The 15,744-nt window shown below is 45.8% G+C and overlaps 1 protein-coding gene across 3 annotated transcripts in view; it reads left to right on the top strand.

The window, feature by feature from the left end:
- TNPO3 (transportin 3) overlaps positions 1-15,744 on the top strand; it is a 1,153,743-nt gene that overhangs the window by 909,138 nt on the left and 228,861 nt on the right. For all 3 annotated transcript variants that reach the window (XM_069629554.1, XM_069629553.1, XM_069629552.1), the window contains exon 15: positions 938-998. In XM_069629554.1, coding sequence (XP_069485655.1) covers positions 938-998 — 61 coding nt within the window. The remainder of the gene's footprint in view (positions 1-937; positions 999-15,744) is intronic.

Genomic DNA, 15,744 nt, shown 5'->3' with positions numbered 1-15,744 from the left:
TCCATTGGTGCCTGCTGAACTCATCAACTGGAAAGGGATGCGTTCTGCTCTTGGCCTCGACCTTAACGTTGCTTGCACCCGCAGCTCCTGGCCATCGGCTACTGGATCAAACGGTGTTACAACTCTGACCAGTTAACTCCTTTGACTTTCTTCTCGATCTATCTTTACCGCCACAGGACCCTCTTTCTAACTTTTTCCCAACTTCTAAAACTATCTGAGATCTTTGTTAACTTTTGGGCACAAGTCTCCAGTCAACTTATGGTTGGACCTTACAAGTTAGGGTTGCTATTCCTATGGACTGTTGGTGCAATTGTAATTACTTAGCTTCCCTTTCAGGTATTTTGGGGGTCGGAGTGTGAATGGTATACTTTGCATTGACCAACAGTGACTGTATGTATGTTTTATTAGTATTGTGTGATATTACCAGCTCTTAATTTTTATAATGTGCTCTTTGGCTAATAATAAATGCTGTATTTGTATACTTACTGTCTCAGTGTAATCCTTGCCTACTTCACTATTGGACTCCTTGTGGCCCCCTACCCCACCCTCTACTCCCGAGACTCAACCTTGACCACTCTCCATGCTACCTTGATGTGTTTGGATACAGCTCCCAGAGTTGCCCCTGTTGACTATAACTAGCGTGACCTCCTAAACTTTGTCCACCCGGCCAGAGTTTAGAAATCCATCTTAACAGTACTTGGGTATTGTCTTTTAATTATGTGATAAAGTGCAGGCCTCACTGCAGCTGGAGAGTAGCCTTAGCTGTTTCAGTTCATGTTACTGCATCAGCGCACTCCAAAACCTCTTGCAAGCTCCCCAGTATGTACTGGTTATAGAGAAACGCTTGGGTGCCATTGGGAGTCTGGTGGGCTAAGCAGGAATCTGTTTTAACGAATGAGAAATATTCACATTTTGCTTTCTCCCTTATTTTTTCCAGGCATACTAATCCAGTGGTCGAGAATGGACAGATTCATCCATGCCAAAAAGTTATACAAGAAGTAAGTGGAAACCAGCACTATTAAGCCCTTGTGCATTGGAATAGTAATATGGCATGTTTAAAATGGAGAAAATAGTTCTTAAAAATGCCACAATAGATGGTAATGAAAATAAACATAGTTTTAAAAATAAAACTCGAGTTTTCCCATCCATCCAACCGCTGGCATTAATTGTAGCTTAAACTCGTGAACTATGGGTGAATGAGAAGGGTGTCAAATAGTTGTATGGATTCGGAACGCCTGTGGGTTGTTGGAACATGCTCTCCTAGTTTTCTCTTCTCCCTCATTGGTCACTGAGGGAGAATTTCAATGCTAAACTCCTCCCACCTTTGAGACCCCCAGCTCTTTTGCTGGACTTTAGGACTTTTCTAATTTTAACCCTATGTGTTTTCTTTGTTTTTGGATTCTGACAAACTCCATAGGCATCTACTTTTATTTGACACACGGCACATTCAGTCCAGTGTCACAGAGAAGTCCTTTGGATTTCTCATAAGGTTGAAATACCTTCTCTTGGGTGAACTATTGTTCCCAAGAGCAGTAAAGTGAAATTTACTTTACTTAGCTGTTTTTCCTATGTAGGTCCAGTACACCCTATGTATGTGCAAGTGCTGGGTGGGGTTACTTAGTAGCCCATTTTCCTACTTATTCGTGCAAAAAATGTTATGCTACCCTCACTACATTTAATGGCTGGTGACAGTGGTTTAATGTTCTGTAATAAAGTACTGTCCACGCTTGCTTACTTCTTAAGTTTACTTCAGGTTCTTAAGTTACAGGTTACAAGACAAGATATCAGGTGTAAGACATATGTAACACCGGCACCCATCACCCATCACCCAGGTAGGGACGACCCAACTGATTCAACATAGAAAACTCACCACAGCATTCTCCCACTCGTACATCAACATTCCACAGGCACTCTGGTGACATCATAAATCACATGACAAACCACAGCAGACTTAACAAGCACTTCACAACACATCTCCCTTCTTACCGAGCACATTCACGAACAAGTACTTCACAAAGCATGTAATCACCAAAACACCAACAAGCATCACACCCGGTCCAAAATACCGTGGATGTTCTACATAAAATCCCAACAGCTATGCAATTCCAGAACTCCGCCTATTGTTCTCCAAGACCATCAACATAAACACTAATCACTTTCCGTCTGCCCCTGCCACGGGCAGACTCTAGCCTCCCACTCTAGACACTACCAGCCCAGATCCAAGGCTATACCTACCGAACAATCCAATAACCTACCAAAAAAACCTTAGTCCTTCTGCCCGCCCCCACCACAGGCGAGCCTTCAGGCTGCCACCCTGAAGCATCACTTGTCATCCTGACGCAATACTAGTCATCCAGAATGACAACAGAATCACCATAGCCAGACAGAAGATTCAGTAAAACACTACAACCACCACTAACAAATATCCAACAACATGCATGCCTCGGAAACGCAAATACACAGATGGACCAAGCCAATCGAGCAAAACCTAACCACACCATGGTGTACAGATCCTCAAACAACTTGAAGATGCTGGCCAGTCATCTCCAAGACCACCTGAAAAAACATGTTGACCCCCCTCACTCATCTCAATGGCAGTACTATCCAGTCCCATAATCAAACCCTGACCAGAAAACAATTGCCAGGATTAACACATAAAGATAAACCAAAACACCATGCGACTCCTCATCTTGAACAGCATCTTTAACTTGTGCCAATTTATTTTCTAGAGGGCGTCCCCTACCAGCAACACTTCGTCCAATTTAACCAGCTGTCCCTTAACACAAGAGTCGACTTCTTCAAATAATGCACTACCGCCATGCCTAAAGTCACTAGACTTAGACACCCATTCTCCTCAGTGCAACTCTCACTTACTACTCACTTCGATTCCTGACAAGGCGCTACCCCAGGGCCTACCATGCTCACAAATTTTATATACAAGGGGCACTACCTTACATCAGTCACTTATCCAAAATGCCGCCTCCAAAACCTAATAGTGCAAACCACACTAAAACCTAAACTGCCAAGGAGGACACTACGATAGGGACGCTACCACCTAATAAAACTCAGGATCCATAAAGAGGCACCATCTTCTGTGAGATACAACAGAGGCGCTACCTCACCTAAACACTGTGGTGAATACCTCAACAATGCTATATAAAAGTTAAAATCCAGCAACATTCACAAACAGAGGCGCTACCTCCTATCCTCTGCAGTACCAATGACTTACTACAACTCCTGTATAGAACACGCAAGTTCTAATTACTTTTCAAACTGAGCTAGAACGGTTACTCTCCTAATGGGCATACAAAGCTCATAACACCTCTAACTGGCTTTATGTTCACACTTAACTCTTCTCAAGCTCTGTGACTGAAGCATGTGTTACTCATGACATCTTAAAACTTTGAATTAAAGCTTTATCTTTAAAATAACAAATTCCTTTGTCCACGGCCTATCAAATTAACTTAAATGAATATAAGACCATGTTCTTCTTTAAACACCTAAAATTACTCAAAATGTTAGTCTAACTCATTCACGCTCAAATGCACACCTCACTCTCCTTCTTTGCATTTAACAACATCATTTTTCCAATAATGTCCATCAGTCCACACAACTGCAAATTAAATTTAAAGGAATTACATCTTAGCAGAACTATCTATCATATGAGCCGAAACACACCTCACATACAAAAGAACAACCCATCGCTCACACGTAACACTAAATCATTTTACCTCCCATTACACTTGTCACATTAACTTAGTTGCCAATATATATATAGTACATTAGCAACAAAATTGCGTTAGTTAAACTGAACAAAATGTCCCACAATGCCTTCTTCACTTCCCGGGACCGTGACAACAAAACCTAGTGCAATTGTAGCTACACAGCTGCAATAGGTAAACATATGACAGTCACTCAAATACTTCATCAGCTCCCGATGTTTTAAAATCTCATTAGTCGGCAGTAAGTTTAAGCGTGCTTTCAAAAACAGGTTTCTGGCAGCTTTGTTGGGGAACTGGCTCAAATTCGGAACAATGTTCAATTTACTTTGATAGGGTGGGAGATGGCTGACTGATTTTGCTTTCGTTGCATTGTTCACGGTTTGAATCCAGTCCAGCTCACTGATTTTCCTTTTTATTTTGACGGATTGCGGATGAGATCTTGCTCTGAAGAGTGAATTTCCAATAGTTTTGCTTTACGCGCCATTTCCCAAGATTTAAAAACAGAACAACGTGCTGTCAAAATTTCAGCACGTACGATGGCTAACACATGTGAGCAATCTGGAAGCAACATTTTCCTATAGAGCATCATGGATTTTCTCTCCGTGGTCCCTTCCAGTGAGAGGAGACTTGACTCTCTTCTGATAAGGGGAGCCTATGTTGACTTTGGGAGACCTAGGACCGTGCGCCAGAAGTAACCTTCCAACTTCAGCCATAGATTGGCACGCATGTGGGGGAGGGCTTCCGCTGCATAGGTGAGTGATGAACCACCTTCATCCTGTTAAATTCGATCAATGGTCACAAGCAAAAGTGACCCAACCTTTTATCCATTGCCCGGGCTTGTGCCGCTAGGTTTTTTGCTTTGTTCATTAAGCAACTCTGAAGGGTTACGTTGATACTAGAACAGTCTAGTGTTACTCCTAAATATTTAATACTAGAGACTTTTTCTAGTGCAGCCCCATCCAAGTACCAGGATAGTTTTTCTTGTGGTAGTTTGTTTTTCCATAGTCAGAATCTTGGTTTTGGATGCATTAATGGTTAAATCGTTTGCTGGAACATAAGCAGCCAAGTTATCGAGCTGGCGCTGGAGGCCAATAGGTGTCATATCCATTAGGATTAGATCATCCGCGTAGAGTAGCCTTGTGGTTTTCAACTTTCCAATTGACGGCGGAAAGGAACGGATAGTTAGTTCTGAGGCTTTGAAATCGCCCAACTAAGCGATAAAAAGTGCCGGAGCAAGGGGGCATCCCTGTTTCACTCCACAGGCGACTGAGATTTCTGACGATAGCAGGCTAGCTTGATTTAGTCTCACGCGCACCTTTGTGTCCTGATGGAATGCTTGGATTGGTTGAAGGAGTTCAGCGGGGCATTTCCAACGGCTCAGTTTTCGCCACAAACTCACTCGGTTTACTTGATCAAAAGCTTGCGCCAGATCTATGAACGCAAGGAACACTCTAGGGCCTCCTCCCAGCACCTTGCTTTTAAGTGCGCTAAGGAACATAATGTTGGTCATTGTGCTGCTGTTTTTTGTGAATCCCGTTTGAAACGTGTCAGCGCATTCTGCTTCACTTGCCCATCGCTGAAATTTTTGGAGTAGTAAAGAGCCGAACACCTTGCCAACCGTGTCCAAAAGCGCGATAGAGCGGTAGTTCTTAGGATCTTCTTTCCGGCATTTTTTGAATATTGGGACTACAATTGAAGTTGTCCATGAAGACGGAATTTGCCTTGCCTGTTTACAGCGTTTAAAGATTTCGCTGATCAACGAAGACCATTCTCTTGGGTATTTCTTTAGATCAAGGTTTGTGATTCCGTCCCGGCCGGGCGCTTGCGATGGTTTGAGTCTTCGAAGGACTTTGAAGATCTCGGCTTCACTACTCAGATCTATCAATGGTTCTACTTTTGTACTGAATTCCAGGGAACTTGAGGATGCAGGCGTCTGGAACAGGTTTGCGTAAAAATTTATCCAGGTTGTTTCACAGACCGGATTTGAGGGTGATTCCTCAAGAGGAGAGAAAGTCGATCTAAGGAGAGCCCAAAACTCACGAGGATGGTGGCCGCAAACCAACTTCAACATGGCTTCCGCATCTTGTTGATGTAAATTGCTGCGGTATTGCCTGATCAATAAATTTGCTGTTCCTGATTAAAGATTGCCTGATTTTCTGATGATGGGAAAGCGCAAAGTTTTCTTTTTGCTTTCCTCACTAAACGCCGTCTCAGAACCAGTTCTTTACTATATTCATGTCTGGCAAGATTGTTACTCTGTTTGGGACCATTAGGTTTAGATCTAAAAGGTACCGGAAGCGGTTGATAATCTGGTAATTGCGGATCGATCAGTTGGTCGGGCTCGTTTCCTATTCTCAGGTACTGGGCCTTTATCTTCAAAATCAAAGTTTCTGATAGTCTTAGGCGGTTTTGCTGGTTGTTTGACTCCACTTGAGCGGACATGACTGTTATCGAGCATTTTTGTCTTCCATTTCAGTACCAACAGATTGTGATCACTATCAGAGGACCTTCGTACTTCAAACAAAGTGGTAAGAGCTGCCAAGTACCTGCTTATAAAAATGTGATCGATATCCGCGGAGGAATTTCCTTTTTCTCTAATAGGAGGCCTCTCTTCTCTGGTGAATAGATCCTCCGCACAAAGTAAATCACAGGATGACATCGATGACTTCCACGCTACCCCATGTTTGTTTCTAAGGCACGAAAAAAGAGGAAGATCATCAGCTGATTCGTGTGGCAACCAGGTGGCATTTACATCTCCGCAAATGATTAGCAAAGCCTCTGGACACCTTACCAGAGCTTCGTCAATAGTCTCTTCAATCAAGGCTATAAAGAATGAGTCAGTCATGGCTGCAGGGTTCCAACAGACATTAATGATGATTAAAGGTTGCGCTTTGGACTTTCCCTTTTCCACCTCGAAACGTTTCCAACTAACCTCCGTGGCCAAGAGATAAGTTGTGAATCTCAGAGTATTCTTTAAATGTAATCCGGAGCCGCAACGAATTGCGGTTATGAGGCCAGATGACGGGCGGCCAAATGTTCCTTTAACAGCAGGGACGAATGCCAAGTCGTAGCCATCCTTAGAGGGACGTTTGATCGTCCAAGTTTCTTGTAAACAGATGATATCCAAACACCCCAAGTTTAGGTCTCCTTTCTTAGTCAGATGTTGAAATCCACGAGTAATCCAAGACCCCAAAGAAGAGGTCTGGTTTCCCAGATGTTTGTTTGGTAGCAAGGGGTGCTGAAAAGTGCTCAACAAGTTGCCATTTGTTCTTATTTAGCATCAGTGCCTTTGGTAACCATGCCCATAGTTGCGCTAATGGGGCTTGTTTTTGAGTTTCTTGGACGCCAGTGTCCTTTCCACCCAGCGATTGGTTTATAGTCCGTACAATTTTTGGTGTGGGGCCAAGAGGGCATCTTCCTATGCCTAAAGGATCTTTGTAGGCAATTTCGTTTCTCCTGGTGACTATTGTCGGTTGCCGACTCTCTGCTTCACAGCACAAGCTCAAGGGCGAGACTTGGGGAGAAACATCCTGTGAAGATTGCCACAACAATGTGCTAATTCCCTTCTACCTTAGAGACCCACAGCTCTTTTGCTGGACTTTAGGACTTTTAATTTTTATCCTGGAGAGAGACACCTTTTTCCCATTCTCATGTATTATTCTTTAATTTCAAGTTTTTGTTTTTGGAGTCTGACAAACTCCATAGGCATCCCCTTTTTACATTGTGACACACAGCAACTTCAGTGCAGTGGCACAGGGAAGTCTTTCAGATTTCCCAAAGGTTGCAATACCTTCCCTTGGTTAAACTTCTGTTTCCAAGAACAGTAAAGTGAAATTGACTTTAACTCAACCTTTTGTAACTTTGTAGACCCAGCACACACTACCTCAGAGTGCTGGAGGGGTTTCTTAGGGTTCCATGTAATAATGTCACCTCAAAAAAATATTGCCATACGGAAAAATTGCAGTTTTTTTGTGGGGACATTATTACATGGAACATGCGGGGGACACCCTGCAACCCCCAAACCCTTTTTTATTTTTCATGGGGAGCGGGGGTATTATCACCTGATACCTTTCTTAGTAGGCCCTTTCTCTACTTTCTCATGCAACATTTGTATTACCCTTTTTACAGTTAATGGCTGGTGGCAGTGGTTTACTATTTCCTACCATTGTGTGTTTTTACCGCAGGTTGCAATTGCAGCTGCAGTAATAGCACCCATGGGTGCCCATTTTGTCAAAATGGCCCTTGTTAGGGAGAATTCTCAAATGTGCTAATTCCCTTCAACTTAGACCCCCAGCAACTTTGCTGGATTTTGAGGACTTGTTTTTTTTTACCTGGAAAGAGTGTGAGCCTTTTTTCCCCACTCTTTCGTGTATTTTGATGTGTGTTTTACTTTGTGTTCTTTGATTATGGAGTTTTAAGATAACGCCATAGGCATCTTTTCATGTGTGTTACACAGCACCTAAGGGTGCAGTGACACAGGGATGTCTTTTTGGACTTCCCAAAGGTTTAAATACCTTCTCTGGAATAAACTACTGTTTGCCAAAGAATGTAAGGATAAATTGACTTTACTAGTCTTTTTAAATTCCTAGACCCAGCACACACTATCTTCCTATAGAGCGCTGGAGGGGTTTACCTAGTATCCCCTGTGTCTAGAAACTCATGTAGCAGTCAAATGCTACCCTTTTCTATCGAAATGGCTGGTGGCAGTGGTTTTACAACGAACTACCAGGATTTTTCCCGACCGCGAACACCGGCAGCTAAAAATCGCGGGCGCCATGTTTTTCAAGATGGCGCCTTAAGCCCCTATGTTTAAGCGTGACCTGGTCTTTTTTTCTGTTTCCTTTTGGGAAGGTCCTTCTAGTGTTTCTCTCTGCGTGCCAAACCAGGTTTGGTCCCTTTGTTTCAATGCCTCTGGCGCTCAAGTGTCTGGGGTGGGCAGGATGTGATGGAGGTGCCCAAAACTCACTGTGCTTCGTCTCCTAGGTGACACAAATGCACTCTGGCATGATTGGCTGGCTGACTATCCGGCAAGGACAGCCACCCTGCTGGGCGAGTGGCAGCTAGGCTGGAATGAATGGGAGAAAACTGTTTAAAAGGCAAGTCTCATGGACTGGAAAGCAGTCGACCACTTGAACCAAAGACAAGCTGGAAGAGGACGGCTGCTGCAACTCCTGGACCGTTGGTTTGCCCGGTGAATGTCACGATGCCTGCCCCCAGACATCGGGAGCAGACCCATCTGCCCAGAGTACAGGCACCCATGAGAACTCAGGGAGGCTCAAGGGACGGCCTAGGGGCTTTATGGACTCAGTCCTGGCGTCTTTGGCGCCAGGCTCATATTGCCTTTTTTAAAACTAAGCAGGACATCCTGTAGAGAAATCATGTACAGGCCACCGCAAGGCCTTGAAGGGATTACTTTCTTCCAGGGACTATTTTTCTTGGGTGTGGTACTGGAACTATTTTACCTGGGAACTACTTTATGGTGGCTATTTAAACCATGCCCAGGGAGCAGCACACGCTTCGCGTTATTCTGCATCTCTGCAGCGTAACGCTCACCGTGCCTGCAGCTCAGCATCCAGTCTACAGCTACATCCGTCTTGTTCTCCGTGAACCTAACCTGCAAAAGAGAAGAGGAAAAGCAGATTAGAACAGGAGCCACACCATTAGTCGTCGCTTTCATTGGGGAGTCGCTGCAGCTGTGAGGAAAAGAAAACATCTGTTACAGCGCTGCACTGTCAGCAGCAGCGCCGTGGCATACTCGCCAAGGCTCCTTTCATCCACACGATCCCGCAAGGCGCTCTGTTGAAATCGCCGCTCGGAGCATCTGCATCTGCAAAAGAAAGAAAAACGGGTGAGCTGCGCTCTGCAAAAGACATTCAAATTCATACTGCAAGATACTTACTTGGTACATAACCGCTCGAGGTGTCGCTAGACATCTTCCTACGTCCCTCATTCTGGAGAAGCACCACACCTGCAAAAATAGAGAGGACAATTGGTTAATCTCTTAATGAACAATATCGCTTGCTAAGATTAGTGCTTGGTGCAAAACTGACTCTTACCTTGGCGCTACCTCAATCCTTTCGGAGACGGAACATTCACCTTGGGACATTCTGCAAGGGAAGAAATACATAAAAGGAGCAAGAGTGAACTAGAAGACAATCGAACTCTAAAACTTGCATTATACTTTGGATTGGCGTAAAACTTACCTCAGAGTCATCGTTGTCTGAAAACTGCCATAAGTTTACAGACCAGTGAAGTTAACTGGTTTCTACGCACCCCGACGCAGGATGGAGAACCCATCCTTCCTAACAATAAGGTGAGACATGATCAGGGGAACACAAGTTGGTTTTGGAAAAGACCAAGTTAACCCCTTTTACCACGGTCAGCTAATTACCATTTTACTACTTTAGGAAAAGCCTCCTACGTGCCAGACAGTCTAAACTGAGTGGGCAAGTGCAGTCACTCATCACTACACTACGAGTCACATTGGTGGAGACCGCTGCAGTCCAGCTTCGTTTGGCGCCCCTGTGGAACCCAGGTGAGTGTAACAGTGAAGCCCTGCTGCAGGTCTGAATTGCCAAGTTCATCTCGACAGAGAAGCCCCTTCAAGGACGGCTTCTTCCTTTTGAGTTGGTGGGGCCAATCAACTCGTAAGCCACCTGGATACCATTCTCGGAGCTGGTTAGGATTAAACGGGGTGAAGGACACTAGCTTGTGTGCTTGAATTACAGCTACTCGAATTGAAGTGACTCCATTTTGTCTGCGTTTTCTGATGATCCCGTGCAGTGCATGAGTCCCCCGACGTCCTCCCTTTTGTCCCCACGACTGAGGCTCCGGAACAGTGAGATCTGCAGGAACTGCCAGGAACCAACGTCTTCACTGCATCTTTTGCTTCATACTAAACTGTGCCATCCCGATTGAGAGAACTCCTTTCTCGCGGTGAAAGTTTGTGGAACCTTCCCTACTTGCAGGCCTAATTGGCTTGTGACCCAACATATGATTCTTTTTCGTACAAACTACTTCTGAGAACTTTGGCAAAGACTTTACTGTTTACTACAAGAACTGCTCTTCCCTATCCAAGACACTAGTCCATTGACTTTGGCCTAGGCCTATTGAACTGAATAGAGTCCTGTAGTAAACTAAAACTATTTGCACTGCCTAAGAAAGTATTTGTCATCTATTCTGCTAACTTGTGCCTTTTTACTCCCATTGAAAGTAACAAATGCCATTTTGCTCCTATTTCAGGGGAGCCTAATTTGTTCAGAAACTTATGGGTTTGATATTGAAGTGTTGGTGTATAATATTTTACGAAGAAACCTTAAGTTTAAGTGTCTACTTGAACCACTGTGATTGTAAGACCTCGGTATAACCTCTTGTACTGCTCACATTGCCTCTTGAGATAAGCCTGGCTGCTCAGCTCTCTACCACAAACTGTGTAGTACAGACCTATACCAAAGGTTGGTTTTTGCGTACACCTGTAGTCCTAATTGTATGTGGTGGTCCCAGAGGGTACTGCTTGCAATTCTGCCTAACAGCCCCGATTGTCTTTATTTGCCATATCTTGTTGGAAAGGTCCTCCTTGAAATGTACTCTGCATGCCAAACTAGGTTTGGTCCCTTTTGTTTGTTTTGTCTTTGGCGGGGTTCACTGCCGAAGCCCGCCTCTGGCTCCAGCGTGTCTGGCAGGGGCAGGAAGTGAGGGAGGTGCCCAAAACTCCATGTGCTTAATCCCCTTGGGTACATGAATGCACCCAAAGGTGGTTGGCTAGCTGTCCTTGGAGGACAGCCACCCTGCTCTGTGATTGACAGCTAGGCTGTGAATGAATGGGAGAACCCTGCATAAAAGGAAAGTTCTTTTAGACAGAAGGCGGAGTCGACCTCTGGACAAAGGAATCTAAAGAAGAACTTGGATGAGACGCTTGCTGCAACTCCTGGACCGTTGGTTTGCCTGGTGAAGCCCTGCCGCAGTGCTGAAGCTCCGAAGGCACCTCGACTAGAGAAGCCCTGCAAGGACAACATCTCCCCTTGGGTTGGTGGAACCAATCGATCCCAAGACGAACTCATCTGGAAATCCTCTCGTTGCTGGCTGTAATTCAATTGCTGCTGCACAAACCGATTGCCAGGGAGAGGAGCACCAGAATAGAGTGAATCATCTTTAAGCCGGACCTGAGCTCCAGGAAGATCCTTCGGACTCCCTCGAAGCAGGGCTGACCAAGCCTGAGACACCTCAACATATTGCTGGACCCCAGAAGCAAGGAAAGCCTACAAGGTATCCAAGAACCACAATGGTGCTATTCGCGAGAAGCTGAAATCCTGAAGTGCCGCTGATCTGAAGGTTGCCCGTTGCTGCCGCCGACCTTTCGAGTTGTAGTGCAGGAATCCCAAGACGTCCTCTCTTGTCCCCACGACTAAGGCCCAGGAACAACAGGATCTGCCATACTACAACAGGAACGGAAGTCAGCTGGAACACATTTCCTCGGACCTAAGGTACTGTGAACTATGGGGTACTTACCTCTTGTGTTGCTTGCTTGCTCTCAGTTAAGACTTACAAATGCTGCCTTTTGCAGCGTTGCTTGCAGCTTTGCCCTCCACACGCCTCTCAGCTTGTGGCCCAACAAGTGATTTTAATTTTCTACAAAACTTTCTAACATTGTGCAAAACGTTTTACTTACCTTCAAGAAGTGCCTCAGCTCCCCTAGACTTTGCTCAAGTGACAATGGCTGTCCTGGCTCTGTGAAGACTCTTGACTTTGTTTTAACTATCCCTCCAAAAAGTCATACCTTCTTTACTTGTATAGCTGGGAAAGGGTTAAACTACATTGCATTGGGGGGGGGGGGGGGGGAGTTCAAAAGTGCTTACCTGTTTGAGAAACATGTTAACCATTGTTTCATTCCCTAACCTTTTTCCTTTTGACAGCCAACTCAGTATTGCTCTAAATGTACCAGTGTCCTAGTTATTGAGGGCACCTAAGGGTGTAGGCAGTATCTGTGTGCCATCCCAAAAGGGTATCTACTGATTTATTGAAACAGAGTGTGTATTTTTTAAAGTATATTTAAGTTACATATTGGCTCCCTTCTAAAGAAGGCTTACTGAACAGATTGTTACATGAATAAATAATTGTTTAATCAAGAAACCTTAAGTGTAAGTGTTGTTTGGATGCTTGTCACTGTGAAACTCTGTTGCAACCTTACAGGTCACATTGACCCCTCTTGAGATCAGCCTGGCTGCTCAGTCACTCTAATAACTTGTGTAGTACAGACTTATACCAAAGGTTGGGTTAACTATTGCCAAGAGGACAAGGCTGGTGCAGTCTCCCACAGAGTACTGCTTACAATCTTGCCTAACAACTTTGATTCTAACTGTCCCTCATAGGTGGTGCCTAAGTTTAACTTGTATTGCTGGGAAAGATCTAATCTAGACTTCATTGGGAGATTGAAAAGTACTTGCATGCTCTGAGAACCTGTTAACCTTTTTTCCTTCCCTAACGTTTTCCTTTTTCACAACCTCAGAATTTATTAAGTACACAAAGAGATAGATATATGCCAATACTGTCCCAGCATTTGAAGCCACCGCAGGGTGTAGGAAGTGTGTGGAAGGCATCCCAAAAGGTTATCCACTTAATCTGAAAATGAGATTGTGTTATGAATTGTATGTTTGTTGCACATTGCCCTTTTTAAAGAAGGCTTATTTAAAATGGACCGTTAAATACATGATACTCCTACATCCCGTCCCCTTTCCTCCATACTGCATGGGTGTTCCTAGCTAGAGAATCTTCTTCCACTTTAAATTTAGAGGCGCGCGGCCAGGCAGCATGCGCTCCCCTGACTGCACCCACCAGTGCCACTTCCCAGTCCCCTTTGGCTCAAGACATCATGGAGTCCACTGTGGCACATATAGACTCCTCAGGCTGTGACATCTGCATTGCCACAGGCAGGAAAAGAACTGCCTGTCTGCAGGCCACCAAATTCAACCCGCTTGTCCAGGAGCGCATATTGAACCGTCCACTTCCATTCCACTACCGATGAGCAACTTGGTGAGAGTAACAGTTCCCAGACTGCGAAATCCTGATCTATCCTCACGAAGTCTACGGCCAAGACGTATAGTCAGACGAACCAACGTTCCGACAAGGGGCAGGTCTTCAGCGGGTTCCAGGGCTTCCAGGAACATCGGTCATGGCAGCCGGACTGATCTGTAAGTCAGCACCGCCGCAAACACAAGGCATGGAATAAACATAAGGGATTCTTTCAGCGCCCCTCCTCAGTGGGAAAGAAGGCATGACCTTCCCCTGGTGGTAGTCTCCGCCGTCCTTCACACACAGTATTGGCGCGCGAGGTTCACAGACCCCTGGATTCTATCTGTGGTGTCTTCAGGGCTATCAGTTCCTCCCTATCCTCCCTTCCCACAGATTGGGACAACAAATCTGGTGGAAATTCGATGGCTCGTAGATAGCCAGGCAGTGGAAGAATTCCCAGAGGGGTGTGGGCTTCTACTCCAGGAATTTCGCCATACACAAAAACCACCAGGCTGGCCTGAGAGTTGTGTTGGACCTTTCCACCCTGAACCGTTGCCTTCCTCTTCAAAAGTTAAAGATGGTTACCCCAGCGCTTATTGCAGAGACACTGTGCAGGGGAGATTGGATTGTGCTCCCTGGATCTGAAGGACGCGTACCTACACGTCCGGATTTGGCAGACTCATCGGTCCTTCGTGAGGTTCAGGGTCATGCGCTTCCATTCCCAATAAAAGATTCTACCCTTTGGCCTCAATTCAGCCCCCACGGTCTTTACTAGGCTTATGAATGCAGTGGCAGCCCTGCTCAGGGCCCAAGGTCACCACGTCTACCCGTACCTAGACGACAAGCTCCTCAGGGTGAGATCCCCGGAGGCGGTCCATCACACCTCCTCTGCCCTTATGAATACGCTACACAAATTGGGATTTTTTTCTAGCAATCTCAAAAAGTCACAGCTGGAGCCGACACACTGTCTGGCTTTTCTGGGCCTCATCTGGGACACAAGCTCCGAGTTTGTCCCTCGGAGGACAAGATCACAGCCATCAAGAGGGCTACAGGCCAGTTTCTCAGCAGAGCAGTGACGTGGTACCAGCACCTCTTGGGTATCATGGCGGCATATCTACTTGCAGTGCCTTACACAAGGCTCAAAATGAGAAGATTACAGCTGCACTTTGCATTCTCATGGAGTCAGGAGCGGGTTTCCCAGGCAGAACTCGTCAGCATTCCTCCCTTTCTCCACCAGGACCTTGTCTGGTGGAGCACGGGCTACAACTTGTGGATATGAAGACCCGTCTGGCAATCAGCACTACAGCTTACCATCACCACTGATTCCTCCCTGGAGGGCTGGGGGGGCCTTCCCTGGACAACCACAGCGTCCATGGAGTCTGGTCTCTGCAGGAACAGGATGCCTATACCAATTGGCTAGAGCTCAGCGATCTGGCTCGCTCTCAAAGCCTTCCTGCCGCTTATCAGTGGCATGACGATCCTCATTCAAATGGACAATTCCACCAGCATGTATTACATGAACAAGCAGGGTTGCACCAGGTCGCCTTCCCTATGCGGCCTGGCTATCAACATGTGGGAGTGGGCTCCGGAGAACAATATTCACTTAAGGGCAATCCACCTCCCGGGGGAGTTCAACCTGGAGGCGGACAGACTCAGCAGATTGGGTGTGGACAATTACAAATGGCAATTGAAGGACCAGGTCCTTCAGGGGATCTTCAACAGATGGGGGCAGCCCCAAGTGGATGTCTTCGCCACCTGGTACAACAGAAAGTGCCCTCAGTTTGCCTCCTGGCAGGGACAGGGCCTGGGCGACACACCGTTACAGTGGAACAGCATGAACGCATATTCATTTCCGCCCACTCCCCTGGGTCACAGGGTGATCTGCAAGATAAGAGTGCCCCAACACCTCCGCATGATCCTGATAGCCCCTTGGTGGCAGGCAAGACCATGGTCCTCGGAGCTGCTCAGCCTGTCGGATCAGCCTCTGATTCACCTGCCATTGGGCCCGGCCCAT

The sequence above is a fragment of the Ambystoma mexicanum genome, chromosome 12 (genome assembly GCF_040938575.1).
Source record: "Ambystoma mexicanum isolate Mex_15411 chromosome 12, UKY_AmexF1_1, whole genome shotgun sequence".
Classification (NCBI taxonomy): Eukaryota; Metazoa; Chordata; class Amphibia; order Caudata; family Ambystomatidae; genus Ambystoma; species Ambystoma mexicanum.
Note: the sequence above shows the minus strand (reverse complement) of the source record. Positions and strands in the feature narration are given on the sequence as shown.